The sequence below is a fragment of the Sminthopsis crassicaudata genome, chromosome 1, assembly GCF_048593235.1.
Source record: "Sminthopsis crassicaudata isolate SCR6 chromosome 1, ASM4859323v1, whole genome shotgun sequence".
Classification (NCBI taxonomy): domain Eukaryota; kingdom Metazoa; phylum Chordata; class Mammalia; order Dasyuromorphia; family Dasyuridae; genus Sminthopsis; species Sminthopsis crassicaudata.
In genome coordinates this window covers 368,576,771-368,596,215 of record NC_133617.1, presented here as the reverse complement: position 1 = coordinate 368,596,215, position 19,445 = coordinate 368,576,771, and the positions used below count along the sequence as shown (strand labels likewise).

General features: G+C 34.8%; 1 protein-coding gene across 1 annotated transcript in view; it reads left to right on the top strand.

Annotated features, from left to right (window-relative positions):
• The window catches only part of SKOR2 (SKI family transcriptional corepressor 2), a 56,616-nt gene extending 39,791 nt beyond the window's left edge, over positions 1 to 16,825 (top strand). The window contains 2 exon segments of the mRNA XM_074286115.1: positions 4,410 to 4,475; positions 16,130 to 16,825. Of these exon segments, the coding sequence (XP_074142216.1) occupies positions 4,410 to 4,472 (63 nt within the window). The 3' untranslated portion in view covers positions 4,473 to 4,475; positions 16,130 to 16,825.
• The last annotated feature ends 2,620 nt before the right edge of the window (positions 16,826 to 19,445 follow it).

Here is a 19,445-nt window from a genome sequence, read left to right as displayed (position 1 = left end):
GAGAAAAAGAAAAAAATTCAGACTTCTCTGGTATGAAAGGAAGGTCAAAATAATTTACATGTATTTTCCAGACACATGCTGTGTCTCTAACCCTTATGATGTAAAAGGGATAATTGTATGTGTGTGTTTGTATTTGTATATAAAATACATATATACTCACACATACACATATGTATATATCTATATATCAATAAATATACATAGGTAGATAAATAGATATATAGGTAGATACATAGATAGACAGACAGACAGATAGATGGATGGATGGATGATAGATAATCTAACAAAAGCTATTAGGCTCCATCTGGGTATTTGTTTGCTAATGTGGCGATGTGTTTAAAAAGCATACCTTTTTGTATTAGCTACCACTGTAATTTGTTATAGATATGCTCCTTCTCCAATAAAGTTCCTGAAGGACATTGTAAAACTGCAATGCGGAGCATATGATAAATGACTAAATCAAAATACACATTCAGTGAACTTGCAGCTTCGCTGGAGATGCAGGTAGGCAAGAAATGGGTTAGTCTCCAAGTGCCCTCTGCTGTTCGGCCAGGTAGCTGCAATTTCAAGCAGCCTCCAAGTTCTTCATTAAAAGCCTCAATTAAAATAATGTTCAATCAATAGACTTAATTTTGATGTTTCGTTCACTGTGGACCTGTAAAAAGGCAGTTTACAACTTCCTGCCTGGGGGGAGTGGAACAAGCGCCTCATTCCTGGGAGAAGGGATATGCGTCTTATTCTGTGCCATGGGAGCTGGGGCTGGCCACAGCCCAGGTCTCTCTTGATAAGGCCTTAGCTTGGAGATCCTCCAGAATTAACTGGTGGGAACTGGCCCAGGTTTCTGCCAGTTGAACACAGAGGAGTTTATGCTAGGTTTTTCGTTTTTGTTTTGTTTTGTTTTGTGTGTTTTCTTTTTGGGTTTGTTTTTGTTTTTGTTTTTGTTTTTCAAATGGAAGTTGAAGAACTTCTTTTGAACATCTGGATTTAGAAACAGAAAGACCTGAGTTCCAATGCTGCCCCTGACATTTAGCTGTGTAACCTTAGGCAAATCAAACCAAAATATCTCTTTTTGAACTTTTATCTTAGCTTAAAAGTTCCTAAAGAATACCCAATTTTTTCAGTTTTATTTCCAGCCAGAAGGAAACTCTTGATAAATAATTCCAGACTTCCTTTTTTCCCCCAAGTTTGTTGATTTTGCTGACATAAGGAACTTCTAGAGAGGAAACTCCTAGATCATCAACAATTGGGCAATTTATGACGGGCCTTGAAAAATAAGGTGACTTACCCAAGAACATACAATCAGATTGTTCCAGAGACAGCATCTAAATCTAATTATAGAAGTTAAATTCAGGAAGACCTGAGTTCAAATTCTACTTCATAAACTTACTAGCTTTGTGACTCTAGACAAGTCACTTAACCTCTCAGTGCCTCAGTTTCTTCATATGGTTAAAAATGGGATTAATAATAGCACTTACAACATAGGACTGTTGTGAAAATCAAAAAGTTAATATATGTGAACTTTTTGCAAACAAATAAATATATAAATGCAAGGTACTGTTATTAGTATTACTATTATTCATTATTATTACTATTAGTATTCATTAATGTAACTATTTTATTATTAACATTACTATTGTTATTACTACTAATCATCATTATTATCACTACTCCTTTTCATCATCAGCTTCTCCTTTTTTTCCCTCCTTTTCCTCCACTTTTTTATCCTACTTCTCCTGTTTCTTCTTTATTCTTAGTTTGGCTCTCACTCTATTATGTTCTCTAGCTCTAGATTTCCAAAATAAATACTCTAAGTGAGATACTGACAAAAAGTAAGCTTGCAATACAACATATCTTTTTTCCAAGATTTTTCATCCTAATTCTCTAGCATAAATCCAACAGGTAGTCAGTGAATATTTAATTACAAAGATTTGTTCTGTCTTCTTTCTCACTGCATGAAATTGTACCAAATTCAGAACACTGAAATAGGACTAATTCCTATAGTGATGAATCTGCTGAAAAAGTGCTTATCTTTACTATTATTCTCCCAAACCTCACACTTTTGTTCCACCTAGGGATGCTGGAGTGTTTGGAAATTTTTAAGACAGAATGTTATTCAGGTTCTCTTTTTTCTTGCCAATCTTGGGGATTTAGAGCATTTGCAAAATGAAAAGGAAAATTTCCCAAATTTCTCACATTGGTGACAATTTCTCTGCAATGACTGGCTTACAAGCAAACCTCTTGGATCCTGAGCAGGCTAATTAAGTACAGCCTTCCACACTTAGCATATGCCTAGATTTTTATGACCTGAATAGCCTTGGTGAGCAATAGCATCTCAGGCCCATGATATGTTCCTGATTTGTCATTTGTGACATTGGAATGATGTGTTAGTGTAAGCCATGTCTCTCAGTTTGTGGTTGCTTAAAAACAGCAAAACAATGGAGCCCATCACAGACGTTGATTCAATTCCTATATTCTTTAAGAGCCTGTGTGCTTACTCCCTATTGCTTTTTCCTTTAGAAAGATTGTCTTTCTTTCTTCCTCCTTGTCCTTCTATCTTCATGAAATGCTTTACTGATGCTCTTAAAAAGATGTATCTCTCTGAATCTAAAATCATTAGTCTTTGAAAACTTTTCTGTGATTGAAGATGACTTCTTGACCTTGAGTGCAGAAATAGGAAGCAGGGTCCTTGAAAGAGAGGTTTTTCTATAAGTAGGAAAAATACTGAAAGCAAAGTTATATATTTTAGTACATTTTCAAACTCAACATTTTTGTGTTCCTTCTGTTTTCTACATTGTCTTCTAATATGTGTATAGAGTCCTATTTAAAGTCACATCAAATCATATATTAAAAGAAAGAATAAATGATCCCTGGGCCTTGGGAAATTATAATATATGGTGACTCAGGAAACGGATTCAAAACTTTTCTATCCATATCTGGATGGATGAAGTAACTATTCTAGATGTGTGTTAAGGTGCTTTAAATTTTCACTGAGATGATATCATTGACAAAATTGAGTGATTATTTACATCAAAATTTGCTAATGGGTAATTATTTATGAGTATAGATGCAGTCTTATCTCCAAACATCACTGATGATTACTTGGACCCATCTATCTAGGGACCTTATTCATAAGGGATCTTCTTATGACTGATAAAGCTGGCCATAATCATATTTTCTTTACACACTGAGATTTGGGAGAAAGGTTTCATAAACAGGCAAAACATGTATTCAAATCCATAATACAATCAAATAATTTTCCTTATTCTTTTTTCTCCATTATGACAGCTATCTTCCCCTACCCTCTCCACTTTTAGCTCCCCAATAGAATGTAAACTTTTTGATGGCAGGTACTAATTTTTTTTTGCTTGCACTAGAATCCCCAGCACTTAGCACAGTGCCTAGCACACAGGAAGTGCTTAATAAGTGCTTGTTGACTTAGCTGGTTTGATTATCCTTTCCTGCTTGTACATGTCAAACAAGTTTCATATACCATAAATCATAATATGAGCTGAAAGGTAAATTTCCATGTGTTATCTACAGGAGACAACTTACTACACAATTGGATTTTGGCATTGACGTATTTTAAAATATATATATATATGTGAATATATTCCTTAAGTTCTTTTTGTGTAATAGGCTGAAAAGTTAAATTGAGCCTTTGAGGATAAAAATAAGGATCATAGTTAACGGTACCTTAGTTGCAAATATATTAAAGAAAGACAAATTTAAATAATCTAAATTATCCAAGAGTGGTTCAGTTTAGTGATTTGAATTTCTATTGCATAAATCAAAATGGCAAGCAGGATTTGGCCTCCATTCAAAGTCTCTGTATTTTATTTTATGCAGAAGTTATATTTTCAAGTGTCATCTTTCAACCAATGCTACAAGTTTTTTGTTATTTTAAAATTGCCTACATATTACACTTCATATATTGCTATCTAGTTCTATTTGTGATTTCCATTTATGCTACATTCCTCAGAAAAGTACTCTAGATTCACGAATCTATATTCTAGGTATATTCTAGAACTTTGAATGGGAGGATCACTTAACTTTTCCATGACTCAATTTTCTTATCTAGAAGAAATAAATAATACTGTTGACTGAAAGGACATAGTGATCTGACATATTATCTATGGTGGCCAACTTCCAATGTCTCCACTAATGGGGTTTCAACTTTGAGGTCTTTTTTTTTAATCAGTGATATTTAAACAAGCACATTTTAAAGTTCACTTACTCCAGGATAATTGAAGATCTTTCTGTTTTAACAAAGCTCTTTCCATTGTAAAGTATCACTCTGGGGAATTATCTATTTGCATTAAGATTGTCTAAAATTTACCAAGAGCTCTGCATTAGTACTTTGTCTTTTTTCATAGCTGCTCTAAGTAGTTTTTCTCGTGTTTTTCTTACAGATCCCCTATGCAGCCAGCTTGATCAGGAAAGAGAAGCTTGGAACACATCTCAGCAAGAGCTAAAAGGTAAGACAGCCAGAAAGAGAGTCTTTTGGAAATCTGATCTATTAGTGATTGTAATTGCTCCTTATTGATGCATTACTAGGTCAAGGGCAATGAAAAACTCCATCTGTGTTTTTAAAGAAATGTCTTGATGGATTTGATAATGTCTAGAAGTCTCTACTACATAGCATATGCTGAAATTAAAGTTTGGCACAGTCATGTGCCTTTTTTAAATTTGAAGATAAGGTACTAAAAATAAGGAAGTTACCTTTTCAGTCTAGAAAATAGATCCCTATTCTTTTATGGTGTGGTGGAGCTTTATGCCATGGCATTGCCTCCCTCTTTGACCTTATATTCTGAGTAAATTATATAATGTTTATTAAATAAGTGGCCAAAGGCAGCATGTCCTTATGTATGAAGAACCATTTCTAAACCAGGAAAATCTGGATTACAGTGCCACTTGTGATGTGACCCTGCAAGTCACTTAACTTCTCAATATCCCTGGCAATTATCTGTCAAGCAAGTACATCATGCATTGGTAGAAGAGTTTCCCACCAGAAGTTCCCCAAACCAAAGAAATCAGAAGTTTAAATACAAGTGCTAGGAACTGAGACTAGCTCTTTACTCAAGCAAAGCTTTACTGCATCCAGTGTTCCAATGATTTGAAGAAGAAAAGACAGGGGCAGTGTAAGATCTTTTGTGATATCAATGATGGATTCCTGCCTGTTACAAGCCTTGATATTTCTCTGTACTAAGGAAAAACAGCAACACAACTCACTCCCTTTAAAACATTTTCCCTTTGTAATGTAAGAGATAAAATAGTTCACAAATTTCTCTCCTGCCAACAGAATTTTATCCCCAGCACAGACATGTCTTTTGCAACAAGGAATAACAGAGACTATACTCCCAGTCACAGTGGCTACCTAGGCTCCCTCTGAATTGGGTTCAAGGCTACATCTAATTGACTCTACTTCCCTAGCTGCCCTGAACAAGACAATGATTTCTCAATATTATGGGCATCTTAAGGCACAAAAAACAATCCTGAATTAGTAAGAAAAGATATATGCATTTAATGGTTTGTGTGGAGGAAGAGGTATATATCTAATGACAGGTGTAGAGAAAATGCAGGGAATATGATAGATACCCTTTCCTTCTGAGAGAATAGATTAAGATGACCCAGACACACTGACTTGTGAAATCATTAAAACTGAGGAAAAGCTCAGACTTAGAAAACTAAAAATAGAAACCATAGTGGTACATAGCTTAGCTGAAAATAGCTTAGACAGGTGAATTTAAATGTACTAAATGGTCTAAGAGCAGCTCAGTTTGGGTTTCACACCATAAATAAAATAACAAGATGGTTAGACTTCCATTCAAAGCCTCAGTATTTGGAAATATTTTTCTATTAATACTAGTAACCAGCTGAAATTGCTCCTCATATATGAGGGCTTCCTTTTTTCACAGTGTGATTCATTACCATTTGAATAGCACTGCTCATTACTTTCCTTGGGAGAATATTTAAGAGTCTTATAGGATTCATTGTAGAGAAGTATTTCTTTATTCCAAATTTTTATGGAATCATAGAATCTGAATTGAAAGTGATCTCAAAGGTCATCTGGGTAAATGCGGACCAAAACTGAAATCGCCTAGATGGCTTCCTCAACAATTGGCTAGTCAGCCTCTCTTTGAATTTGTCTGATATGAAACTCCATCGCTTCTTAAAATAGCCCACTCCACTTTTAGAAAACTCTAAATGTTAAACAAATTTTTCTTATAATAAGCTAAAATAAAATCTGTGCTCTCTCTACAACTTTCATCAATTGCTCTTGGTCTGTATCTGAGACCAAAGCCAAATGAGTCAAATCCCTCTTCCCTCTCCCACTATCTCCTCAGATACTTATTCTCTGCCTTCTTTCCTTCTTCCCTCCACTCTCACCCCTCTCTCACACACACATGGATTCTTTCCTTCAGACTAAATAGTTACTTCAATTGTTGTTTAAATGTCATGATTTCAAGCCTCCTTACCATCAATCAACAATGACCCAAAAAGCATTCATCAAGCACCTCATATGTGCCAGACAGTATGCTTAGGCATAAAGATAAAAGAAAATGAAACAATTCCCCTTCCAGGGAACTTGAAATGTATGTAAAAGGAAAAATGGCATAATGAATAGAAAGCCATTCATTCTCAAAAACCAGAAAATATTGGATTCAAGTCCCACTTCTGACAAATATTGGCTTTGTGATGCTGGGTAGGTCACTTTACCTCTTTTTGCTCTAGGACAGAGATGTCATTTAGGTGGCTGTGACATTCTTGAGTGTGACCTGAGCCACATTAAAAGGTAATTTGGATATAGTTAACAAAATAAAAATACCAAAAAAAAGTTAAAATTATACTTTAAAACTGTCAATACAATATAAATCTTTATGTATGGATTTGTGACCCCTTTTTCTATTTGATTTTGACCACTGATCTTGACAACTCATTTTTCCCCATTAAGTTGCAGAGGGTGACAGCCTACATTGTAAGAGTTTACTTATCTAGGAGTTTTCAATATCAACAAAGTCACAGATCCAGTCCTTATCCTATATAAGTATGTAAAGAAAAAATATGTGCAAAACAAATATAAAGCAAATATAAGGTACTTAGTAAAAGACTGCATTAGCAGTTAGAAAATCAGAAAAGATATTAGGTAGAAGGTGGCACTCAAGCTGTGGCTTAAAAAAAAACAGTGAATTTTAAAAGTAGTCAAGAATATGGAAATATGTTTAGAATTGAACATGTTTAAACTTTATTGGATTGCTTGCTATCCCGGGGAGGGAGAGAGAGAATAATTTGGAACACAAGGTTTTGCAAAGGTGAATGTTGAAAATTATTCTTGCATGTATTTGGAAAAATAAAAAGCTCTTATTAAAAGAAATTTTAAAATAAAAAATAATCAAGTTGGTGAGTGCATTCCAGGCCAAGTTAAGGAAACAGAAAATTAAGGGTTATGGGTGAAGAAAAGAAAGAAAGTCAGTGTGTCTAAACTATAGAGTACAAAAGGGAGAATAATGTAAAATTAGGCTAGAACAATAGGCTAAGGTCAAGTCGTAAAGGTATTTAAAAGCCAGAATGCATTTTATCCTAGTGGTAAAAGGGAACTCCTAGAGTTTATTGAGTAATATGGTTAAATATCTTCTTAAGAAGATCATTTTGGAAGGTGTGCTGAGAATAGATTGAGGTGGAAAGAAATTTGAGCTTGGGAAGCCAATTAGAAAGTCATCACAACAGTCCAAGTGAGAGGTGTTTGAAGATGATGGCTGTATGAGTAGAAGAGTCCTATGGAAAATGCTGTTAAGGTAAAAATGAGATTTAGTAAATGATTGGCTGTGTGGAATAGAGTGAGCAGTTAAGGATAAATCAGATGTTGCCCACCAGACTAGATGAATGATGGTATTCTCAACACAAAAAGGGAAGTTTAGTGGAGGGAAAAGTTTAAGCAAAAATATAATTATTTCTATTTGGGACATACTGAGTTTGAGGTGTTTCTGGTACAAACAGTTTGAAATATCCAAAAGGTATCTGATAATGCTGCTATAGTTTGGGAGAGACTAGGGCTGGATGGATAGATCTATGAGTCATCTAAGATAATTATTATTAACCACAAGAGAACAAATTAGGTTGCCAAGAGAAAAGGTAAAGAGAGAAAGAGGTGAGCCCAGGACAGAGTTTGAGATTCAACCTACAGTTATAAGGTATGATGAAGATAAATGACAATCTAGCAAAGGAACTGAGAAGCAAAAGGCAGAAGACAGGTAGGAGATATGAAAACCCAGATAGGAAAGAATATCCAGGAGGAAAAGATGATTAACATTATCAAATATAACAAAGGGCTCAAAAAGGATGAGGATTGAGAAAAGATCATCTAATTTCACAATTCTGAGATTTTTTGAAACTTTGGAGAGAGAATTCTCAATCAAGTGATAAGGTTGAAGACCAGATTTCAAAAAGGGAAGGCAATAAATGTAAATACCTTTTATTAGGAGTTTGGCTCAGAAAGGAGTAATATAAGATAATATGATAGAATCATAAAATCTAATTAAGGTTTTTTTAAGAATGCGTAGATGGGCTTGTTTGGAAAAATAGGAAAGGAATTATATAGAAAGAGATTGAAAATTAGAGAAGTAGGGATTACTAAGGAGCAGTAGAGAATTGACATGATCCCACTTGTGTTTTAGAAATATTGATTTGGCAGCTTTATGAAGGTGATATTAAAAATATAGGAGGCTGGAAGCAGGGTGACTAACTAGGATACTATCATAATAATCTAGGTGAGAGCTTAGAGCCTAAGCCAAAGGTATTGATCATGTGAATGGAGAAAATGTGATTGATAAGAAGGGGGAAGGTAATAGAACTGATCAAACTTAACAACTGATTGGATATGGAAAATGATGAAGAGAGAAAAATAAAGCTGGACTGGATTTGGGAACTTAATTGACTGGAATAATGATGGTAGCCTTACATATACAGAAAGTTTTGAGGAAAGGAGGAATTTATCAAACAATAAGCATTTATCAAGTATTTGCTATGTGCTAGGTACCATATTAAATGTTGAGGATTTTTTTTAAAAAATGGTTCCTGGGAATTGGGAAGAAAACACACACACAGAAAATATAAATATTTAGATATAGATAGATGAATAAATTGTCAATGCAGGACTGGTGTCCACAAAAGATTGTCTGATTAACCTTTGATCAAGTTAGATAATGCATGTAAAGTACTTCGCAAACCCTAATATCTATGTAAATGTTAACTATTATTAATTCTGTGCTTTGGTTTCTCCCTTAAATATGGGAAAATGATCCTTACATAACTCCTAGGGACTGAAACATCTGAACAACAGCAATGTCTAAGACACTGTGCCAAGCACTGGGGCAATACAAAAATAAGAAAAATGACATAGTTCTTGTCCTTAAGAAGCTACCTTTAATTTTTAGCCTCTCTGTGACTCTAGATGAATCACTCAACTTCTCAGTACCTTGGCTTTCTCATCTATAGAATGGGGATAATAATAGCACTTGTTTCACAGGAATATTACAAAGATCAAATAAGTTAACATGGGTAAGGCTTTACCATATTGAATTTTCCTCCAACAATTCAAGTTATTTCATAGAACTATTCTTATCTATTATTTTCATATTCATTCTGACTATGGAAATATTGAAGCACTGAGAAGAGTAGAAGTAATGTCCAAATTAGATGACAAAAGCAGGAATAGGATCTAGGATTTGGAACTTTACCTTTCTTGTTAGATAAACATAACCTTTCTTGTTAGAAAATAAAGTCATGAAAGGGAGAACTGTTTAATTTTTTGTCTTTGTACAACCCCAGAACCTAGCACATAGTAGGTACTTAATGTTTGTTGGTCTTAGCTACTGCTAAGACTTTTCTTCTGTAATTTTGTAGCAGAGATGCTCAGATCACAAAATCTTGAAACCCATTTTATTCTTAGAAAGCTCTAATTGTTTGGTCTTTTTCTTTATCTTGAAGCTAAATTTGTCTCATTGAAAGGTTTAATTTGAAAAAGATTTGCTTATTAACTTCGTATGTATGCAATTGTTATGATAGGCACTGGAGAAACACATCAAAAATGGCTGAACACTGCTTACCTTCTAGGATCTCACATTATATTTGGGGATGTAGCAAGTAAAAATGATAATTAACCGCCAACTTCCCAGTGCCTCAACTTCCCCATCTATAGAGTGGGGATAATAATAGCATATGTCTCATAAGATTATAAAATAGAAAAGATTGGACTGGAATAGAGATTCTTAATTTTTTGTGTATAATGGACCCCTTCACACTTTAGGGAGACAACTCAGGGATTGGGGAAAGCTTCCACAGAATGTATCATTTTCCCTGTAACCTTCCTTTTATGGTTCATGAGGCTTGTTCTATTCTACTAGTATTCCTTAATTCAACTTCAGGAAATTTCTTCTTCATTACATAAGCCAGGCTTTTACTAACAAAGTGAAATGGATGATTAAGTCAATTACTGGATAATTACTGGATCAATCCAGGAAGAAAGAGGAGGCAATATAATAAGATAGAAAGAACATTGATTCTGAAGTCAGAGGACCTGGACTCAGATTTTGCTTCTAATCCTTAGTACCACCATGAGTTTGGGAAAATTCATTTAACCTCCCTAGACCTCAGTTTTCTTATCTGTAAAAGGAAAAGTTAGACTATATGGCCTCTGAGATCTCTCCTGTTCCTAGATCTTAAACCTATGAGATATTGACCTGAAATATCAATAATGGCAAAAGTACTAGCCTAGGAATCAGGAGACCCAGGGTTAAATCCCAGCTCTGTGACTTCCTGGATATAGCATTATACTTAGAATTGGAAGTAACCTTAGATACCATCTATTCCAGAGGTTTTTAACTCCATAGGAATTCATGGATAATTGTTTTCCTATGAAATCAACCCTATGTATTTTATTGTATTCATTGAAAACTATCCTTAGAAGGGATTTACAAGTCTCATTAAAGTGTCAAGGGATCTATCACGCACAAAAAAAATGAAGAACCTCTATTCTAGTCAAATCACTTCCACTTTACAAATGAAAAAAATTTGAGATTAAGTAGCTAGCTCAAAATCATACATGTCACACAGTCAGATGCTTCAACTGGAATCTAAGTTCTTTCCACTATCATACTGACTTTTTCATTTGTAAAATGAGGAGGGTTGCCCAGATGACCTCTGAGGTCCCTCTCTATTATCCTAAGTCGTCAATGCAAAATAATTAAACTGAATTATAATAATCATTGCCTAATGATGTGAGCCCTTTCAAATCAAGGGAAAAAAGACTATTAGCAATAATAGCTAGCATTTATATGTTGTTCTAAGGTTTATAAAGTGCTTTACATATGTTATTTCATTCAACTTTTATAACAACCCTGTGAGGTAGGTGCTTTTATTATCCCCATATTAAAGATGAGAAAACTGAGACAAGTTAAGTGACTTCTCTTAGGGTCACTTGTCTAGTAAGCATCTGAAGCCAGAAAGGAACTCAAGCTTTTCTTGAAATCCAACTATCTTCTGTAACAGATGTGGTTTTGATGCCACTTGTGTGTGTATCTGTGTGTGTAAAAACTATTCATGTTGTTTAGTAACTGATATTCTCCTCGTGATGATTTTGTTTCAATACACCATCCTTGCAGACAACAGGGATTTCTCTAAGTAGACCCTTGTGCTTTCAGAAGATTAGTGGTTACTTAAATGCTAAGCTAAATCAGTCAAGCAGAGAATCACAACCATATTGTTAGAGGCAGTCTTAGATTCTCAATGTGCCAAGCTTGAGAGGGATAGTCTCAAGAGGAATTACAAAATAAAAAATCATTATACCCTGGGAGAGAGAGAGAGAGATTTGGTCTTGTTCAGTGACCACAAGTCACCAAATTAGTGCTGATACATTAAAAGTCTAATGCAAGGATGACCTTTAAGCTGGCATGCTGCATTTCCACCCACTAGTTTCCACTATGGCTATTAAGTGGAAGAATCTTTTCCAAACCACAGGCAACCCATTGAATAAACTGCTGAGTTTTGCTACAAACTCCCTTTCTAAAAACCCTTTTGGCTTTGCACAAGAACCTAAGAAATGTCAAATTGAATCAAAGAAATGGTATATCCAAACCAGGTCCTTAAAACTTAAAAGCCAAACATGGAAGAGCAGAATAGTTCTTAGCTATAGTGTAAATTCAAAAAAGTAAAGGTATGAAAAAAAAAAAACTTAACTTCCTTCTATAACTAGCACCAACCTAGTCCTTGGCAAATAGTAGACACCTAATAAATGTTTCTTAATCAATTGATTATTGAATTAATTTAAGCATCTCTTAGATTAACAATAAATGAATGAATGGAAAAGCACTGAACAATGCCAACATGTAGTGCAAACTGGGGTGGGGTGGGATATAAATACAAAAAAGGAGACTACTTGCTCTCAATAAATCTGCATTCTAATAACAGAAGACAACTTGGAGAGGGCAATGGTGGCCAGGAAAGAATCTGGAATTTGGTCTGGAAATCACATGTTTCATCATTCCATAGATAGAATCAACTCTAATTATGTTCAATTGTTTCAGTCATATCTGACTCTTCCTGATCTGATTTGGTATTTTCTGGGCAAAGATATACAAGTGGTTTGCCATTTCCTTCTCCAGCTCATTTTATAGATGAGGAAACTGAGATAAACAACATTAAATGACTTGCCCAGGGTCACAGCTAGTAAATGTCTCTGGCTGGATTTGAACTCAGGAAGATGAGTCTTCCTAACTCCACGCCCAGAATTCTGTGTTCTATGGCGCTACCTAGCTGCCTTCTCAGGGCAAGATGAATAGCTAGAAGCATATCAGTTAGTACAGAGTTGAGAACTGACTAGATATAATAAACAATGTGAGTATTCTAATTACTGACTCACCAGTCAGGTCACCCAGGCACAAGGTAAGAATTGCAAAATTGAGGATTAAGTCCTTCAAGGAGGATTTACCCTAATCTCTTACCCTAATTGGGCTAAACTACCATTTCAGAAAAATAACACTTCCTTTTTTATCTTAAAATTGCCTCTTAAAATAAGCCTTTTAAGATTTGACACTGTATTGCTTTTCCATCATGATTCATAATAAGGTTGTGTTTTGTGATGGAATGGTTAGCTCCTAAGAATTGGCTTAAGTAAGAATTGGGTATGTCTTCACAAATATGTCATGATGATGTGAATGATACATTGCCCATGAAGTTAGTATCCATTCTAGAACTAATCTAGTCATCCTCCTTCTCTGTTATATTTCCTATGACCTAGTTTTTCAATCCTTAATTCCACAGACCCTGCAGAGTGTCTCATTTATTAACTGCCAGTCTGTTAACAAATATTTATTAGGTGATGATTGTGTTATAGGCACTGGGCTAAGCCCTGAAGGAACTAAAGAAAGGCCAAAAAAAATGCCCTCTCTGCCTTCAAAAAGCATATATTCTACTGGTGAAGACATGTAAATAATTGGGTAATACAACATACTTATGAAACAAGTATAATAACTAAATGATTTTAGTTGATTTTCTTCTAATCACCTCAAAATTCTATACAAATATTGTTGCAGTAAATCCTATAAGACCCATAAGATAGGAATTAATTGTTGTACATATGAAGAAATTGACTCATGGAAAGGAATTATGACTTGTCCAAAATCATTTACAAGTCCCTGCCAAATATAAAAAGTAAAATTATTCGGGGAACCTGATATGAGCCTGACTTCCCCTTCAGTGTTGAATCTTCTGCCACATTTTCTCTCCTGCATTAGATTAGTTTTATTGAGACTATATGGAGATCATGTTCTATGCCTCGGAGTAGGCCCACCTGACTCTGCTTTGTTGGCAAAACAAAGTGATCCTGGGATTGATTCACAGAATCACAGAATCCGGAATGGAAAAGAACATCAGGCACCATTTTATTAAATCCAGAGTTGAATGAAATTTCCCCTCCACAACATACATAACAAGTATCCACACAGCTTTGGATCAAAGATCTCCAGTAAGGGAGAAATGACTACTTTTCAGGGCAACCCATTTTCTTAGGGAGGTAAAATTTTAAAAAAGATTTTCCTCAAATCAGATTTAAATCTACCTTTCCACAACTTATTCCCATTGTTCCCAAATCTCTTCTCTGACCATATTACCTGCTGATAATTAAACAAGTTGGGAGAGTTGTTTAATCCACGTGAACCTCAGTTTCCTTCTCTGTAAAACAAAAGAATTAAATTAAAAAGAAAATCCCTTCCTATTCCAAACTCATGACCTGAAGTCTATTTCCTCTTTCAAATGACAGACTTTCAAATATTTCCAAAGACAGCTGTTAGATTCCTCCTTCACTCTTCTGCAAGCTAGACATGCCTATTCTCACATGGTATGATCTTACATCCCATCACCATTCTGGTTACTCTCAATTGGAGAACATATTATTGTCCTTCATAAAATATGGCACTCAAAATGGAATCCAGCACCCCAGATGTGGTATGACCAAAACAGAGTAGAATGGGAATTCTCAGCTCCCTAGACCTGGACCCTGTAACATTCTAAAGGAAGCCTAACATTATTACATTAGCTTTTTTGGTTCTCAGATTAACTCATATTGAGTTTACAGATCACAGAAATCCCCAAGTTAAATTCATTAATCTGGTTTACTTCATCAGAAAAATGCTTTTTTTATTTATGAACAGCTGAATCATTCTTTTTATAAGCTCTTGTGGTATTTTTTACCTCTCCTCTAGACTAATTATTATACACAATAACAACATTTAAGAGCTCCTGAGTCTCACAGAGAGATGGAAATCATCTAAATTAAAGGCTATTCTTTGAATGAAGCACAAATATTCTAGGATTTTTGTTTGGATTCTGCAAGGTTTGATTAAATAGTAATCTTATTTCTTGGGGTTTATTATCATCAAACTTTCCTTGAAACTGGATTCCAACTTTGTGTGCCTGTTATAACCTGTTATTTAAAAAAAATATATTATCGAACTGACAGCTTTGATTCATACTTAGAACCTAACCTAACACTTCTATAGCAATGTAGAATTATGAGCATGAATGACCAATTCACCGAATCAAAGATGAAGTCACTTCATATACTTTATTTACCTCAGATCATTTTCATTGGGGGGAAATAACAAAAACTGGTTCTTCTAGGATCAGTTTTGGTCTGGGTTGTTGTTGATAGCTGATGAACAACATTCATATAACACTACTCTCTATTTCGTTTGATTTTCATGATAATCCTGGTGGTAGGAACAATATCCTACACACACACACACACACACACACACACACACACACACACACACACACACACACACACAGAGACGCCCTTTGCAAAACTATTTTTTCCTTAGGCACATTATAATAATCTTTGAGTCTTGTTTGGTTCAGAGAGCTAAAGTCCAAATTATTGATATCAAGTTACCTGCATACAAAACAGCCAAGAGTTGCTGCAGCTGCTCTCTTTGATACTTGGTAGGTGAAAAACATTGGACAGCTTTGGCAAGGAAACTTTGTTCAGCTGACTCAACTTGAGTATCCTCAATACCTACCCTTATTGACTAAACTTCTAGTGCTAAGCAGATCTCCTTCTGTTAACTGTTGAAATGACCTCTAAGTGTCTTGTTTTGTTCCAATATCGAAACCTCTCAGGCAATTAGCCCAGCCCAGAATACCCTATGCAGTAGATATGATAAATATCATTATCCCTCTTTAATTGATGAAGAAGCTAAGGATCTAAAAGTTTGTTTCCTGTCTGTGGTCACATAGCTAGTATGAGAAATGAGATTTGAACTCAGGTCTTCCTGATTCTAGGTCCAGCATTCTTTCTACTACTCTACATTGGCTCTACACCTGCATTCTAGATATGCACAACCTATGAAAGGTTGCATTAAGGGTCTGTGAAACATGTTCCATCCAATAAAACACATAGGATGCCTCCTGAAGGCAGAGCTCTGTGCTCAGAGTTGCTTCTTTATACTTTCACTATTATATTCTAGAAACCAGCAATGCCACAAATGTTTCTTCTTAAATGTATATTAATTCAAATTTTGAATGGAGAAAGCTCAGTTTTCATCAATGCTTTTTTTAATTCTTTTTTTAATTACAGGACTATAAGAGCACCTGCAACCTTTCTCTTGTATGATACAGCCTACCCCTGAGCAACATGACTTGTATAAAGACTGAGAATTGAAAGGGCTTGGGAATAAAATAAAATCAGGTTCACGTGAACCCAAGGACAAGTGACCTCAAAGCATCATGGACAACCATGTAAAATAGAATGTAGCAGCCATTTATTAGGCGGGGGGAGGGAGGGGGAAACAAACAAGATCAGTAAATGCTTGTCACAGATCTTTTGGTGGAACCAAAGTTTGAGTCTTGGTGTTTCTAGAAGGAGGACTGAACTTCATAGAGTATGGAAAATGCTTTTAACCAATTGTGTGGATAATCCATGGAGGCAATCCCTGGTCCTTTCAATGCTGCGAACACAGAGAGAGAGCATCTACAAAATTGTCTTTGATTTTTGAATAAGTGATTCTTGAAAGAAAGAAAACCCAAGACTTGTCCTAGGGGGTGAGAATCACATTTTGGACATATGGGAAGGCATCAGCCATATGTATTGCTTTCAATAGCAAAGTGGATATTCTATCAATTGGCCCTTCTCCTCTGGTACTTTGCCTGCTGTATGAATTAAGATTGTATTCCTCTGGAAATATTTTACAATTTAATATTGAGTGTAATTAAGAATATAATCACTGTTATCAAAAATGGTATTTAATGCTGTTGTAGTTTCTTTAACATTCATGTGGATAAAAAGTCTATAATAAAAAGCTATGAAGTAATAGTTGTGTTCATGTAGTTAAATGTATATTTGCTTGGGGAAAACTAATAGAGATAATTGGGAAACTTTTAGAAGTATTTTGGCATAAATATTTGAATAAATTATTTTTGAAAATCTAATTCCTTCAAAAATGATTATTAAGAGCTAGCTGATAGCCATGACTATTACTAGTTGGTCTTAGTTTTCCAGATCTCACTCAAAGAACTAACATGGGAAAGGGAAGCGTGCTAGATCTTCTGAGATTGTTAGTGAAGAAAAGTGTCTTTTCCTCTGAGGCAGAGAATAATCCAATGCCCAAGGGATGTTCTACTCCCTAAAAAGCCATCTTTCAGGTGAACTAGAATATAACCAAGACCTTTCAGTAATAGGGATTATTTTAGGTATACAGAATTCCAGAAACTATCCTTTTAGCAACTTTTTGTTAGAGAAAGACCACTGAATTTGAGAACATGAGTTCAAATCCTATCTGTGCCACTTGCTACCTGTGTAACTATGAACAAATCACTTAACCTCTTTGAAACTCAGTTTCTTTATCTATAAAATAAGGCAGCTAGACTAGATGGCCTCTGAGGTCCCTTCCAATTTTAAATAAATAAGACTATAATCTTTCCTATCGCAGATAACCGATAGAGAACTTTAATTCTAGACTCATCAACATCTTCCTGTCTTCCTTTTTATAAAAATGTATTTCATTTATGTCTTTTGCTTTTCTATAACTGTCTTTTCCCACCTTATCCTCACATTGAAGCCACCTTAATGTCAAAGGAACATAATTAAGCAAAAACATCTGCTATATAAATCTTGTGTGACAATGTATATAACATTCTATTCTAGTAATCTCTACCATGATGCAGGAGTTGTGTCCCATTAGCTTTTCTCCAGGATCTACACATCACTCAGAATTCAATTTGTCTTCAGCGATCTCTTCATTGAGACTGTTGTAGTCATTGGCATATCGTTCTTTTGCTTCTGCTTATTTCAATCTACATTGGTTCATGCAAGTCTTCCTACAAGCCTCTGAACTCCTCATAGCTATAATGTGTTACAGCACAATTCTATGCCATTGCATTCATATGCATTGCAGTTTTTCTAATGAGTCCCTAATCAATGGGAAGCAACTTTGTTTGCCATTTGTTTGCTACCATAAAGCTATGCTATGGTACTATAATATTTTGGTGCTATGAAAATTTTGATTACAATTTCTTTATTTTTTAACTCAAGTCTTCCTGATTCTAGGTCTTTTTTGTTTTTATTTCTGTGAGAAATATCCCCAATAGTAGAATTTCTGGATTAAAAAGTATAGATAATTTCATCACTTTTCTTATATGATTCAAAATTGAAATCCAGAATGACTGGACAATTCCATAGCTCCATCAATAGTGCATGAATAATGTATTTTACCATAGTCCCTCCATCATTAACTGTTCTTGTCTTTTTTCATATTTGCCAATTTATATGGAATGAGGCAAAACCTCAGAGTTGTTTCAATTTGCATTGCTATTTACTATCAGTGCTGTGGATCATTTTTTCATATGGTAGTTACTTATAATTTGCAAATATTTTTTTCTCAATAGTATTTTGTTTTTCCACTTACATATAAAGATAGTTTTCAGCATTCATTTTTGTAAGATTTTGAGTTCCAATTTTTTCTCCTTTTCTCCCGAACCTTTTCTCTCCCTAAGGCACTGAGCAATCTGATATAGGTTATATGTGTACAATCATTTTAAACATATTTCCACATTTATCATGTTGTGAAAGAAAAATCAGAAGAAAAAAGCAAACAAAAAGATGAAAATAATATGTTTTGATCTACATTCAGAATCCATAGATCTTCCTCTGGATATAAATGGCATTTTCCATCCCAAGTCTATTGGAATTTCCTGGATCATTGCATTACTGAGAAAAGCCAACTCTATCACAGTTGATCATCACATAATCTTGCTGTTATTATGTACAACATTTTCCTAGTTCTACTTACTATACGGAGTATCAGTTCCTGTCTTTCCAGATTTTTCTGAAATCAGCCCGCTCATCATTTGTTATAGAAAAATAACATTCCATTGCATTCCTATAACTTATTCAGCCCTTTCCCAATTGATGGGCATCTATTCAATTTCCAGTTCCTTGCCACCACAAAAAGAACTTCTACAAACATTTTGTGCATATAGGTCCTTTTCCCTCTTTTATGATCCCTTTGGAATAGAGACCTAGTAACAACACTGCTAAATCAAAGGGAATGCACAGTTTTATAGCCTTTTGGGTATAGTTCCAAATAGCCTGAAAATATTTTGAAAATAATTCATATCTTTGGACCATTTGTCTCTCAGAGAATGTCTCCCAGTGTTGTTCTTTCCTGTCTTCGTCCACTTTTCTTTATTTCTTCACTCCTTCGTTCAAACATTTCTTAATTTTGCAGATGTGTTCCTACTCATAAACTTATTTATTTTCATAAAATTGAGTCCATTGCAGAGGTGAGGATCATGATCCCAATGAGGAATACAGACTACAAAAGACATATGCTGCTCTCCTTAGATAAAGCTCATCAGTTTCACCTTTCCCAACCATCAGATTAATGCTTTTCTTC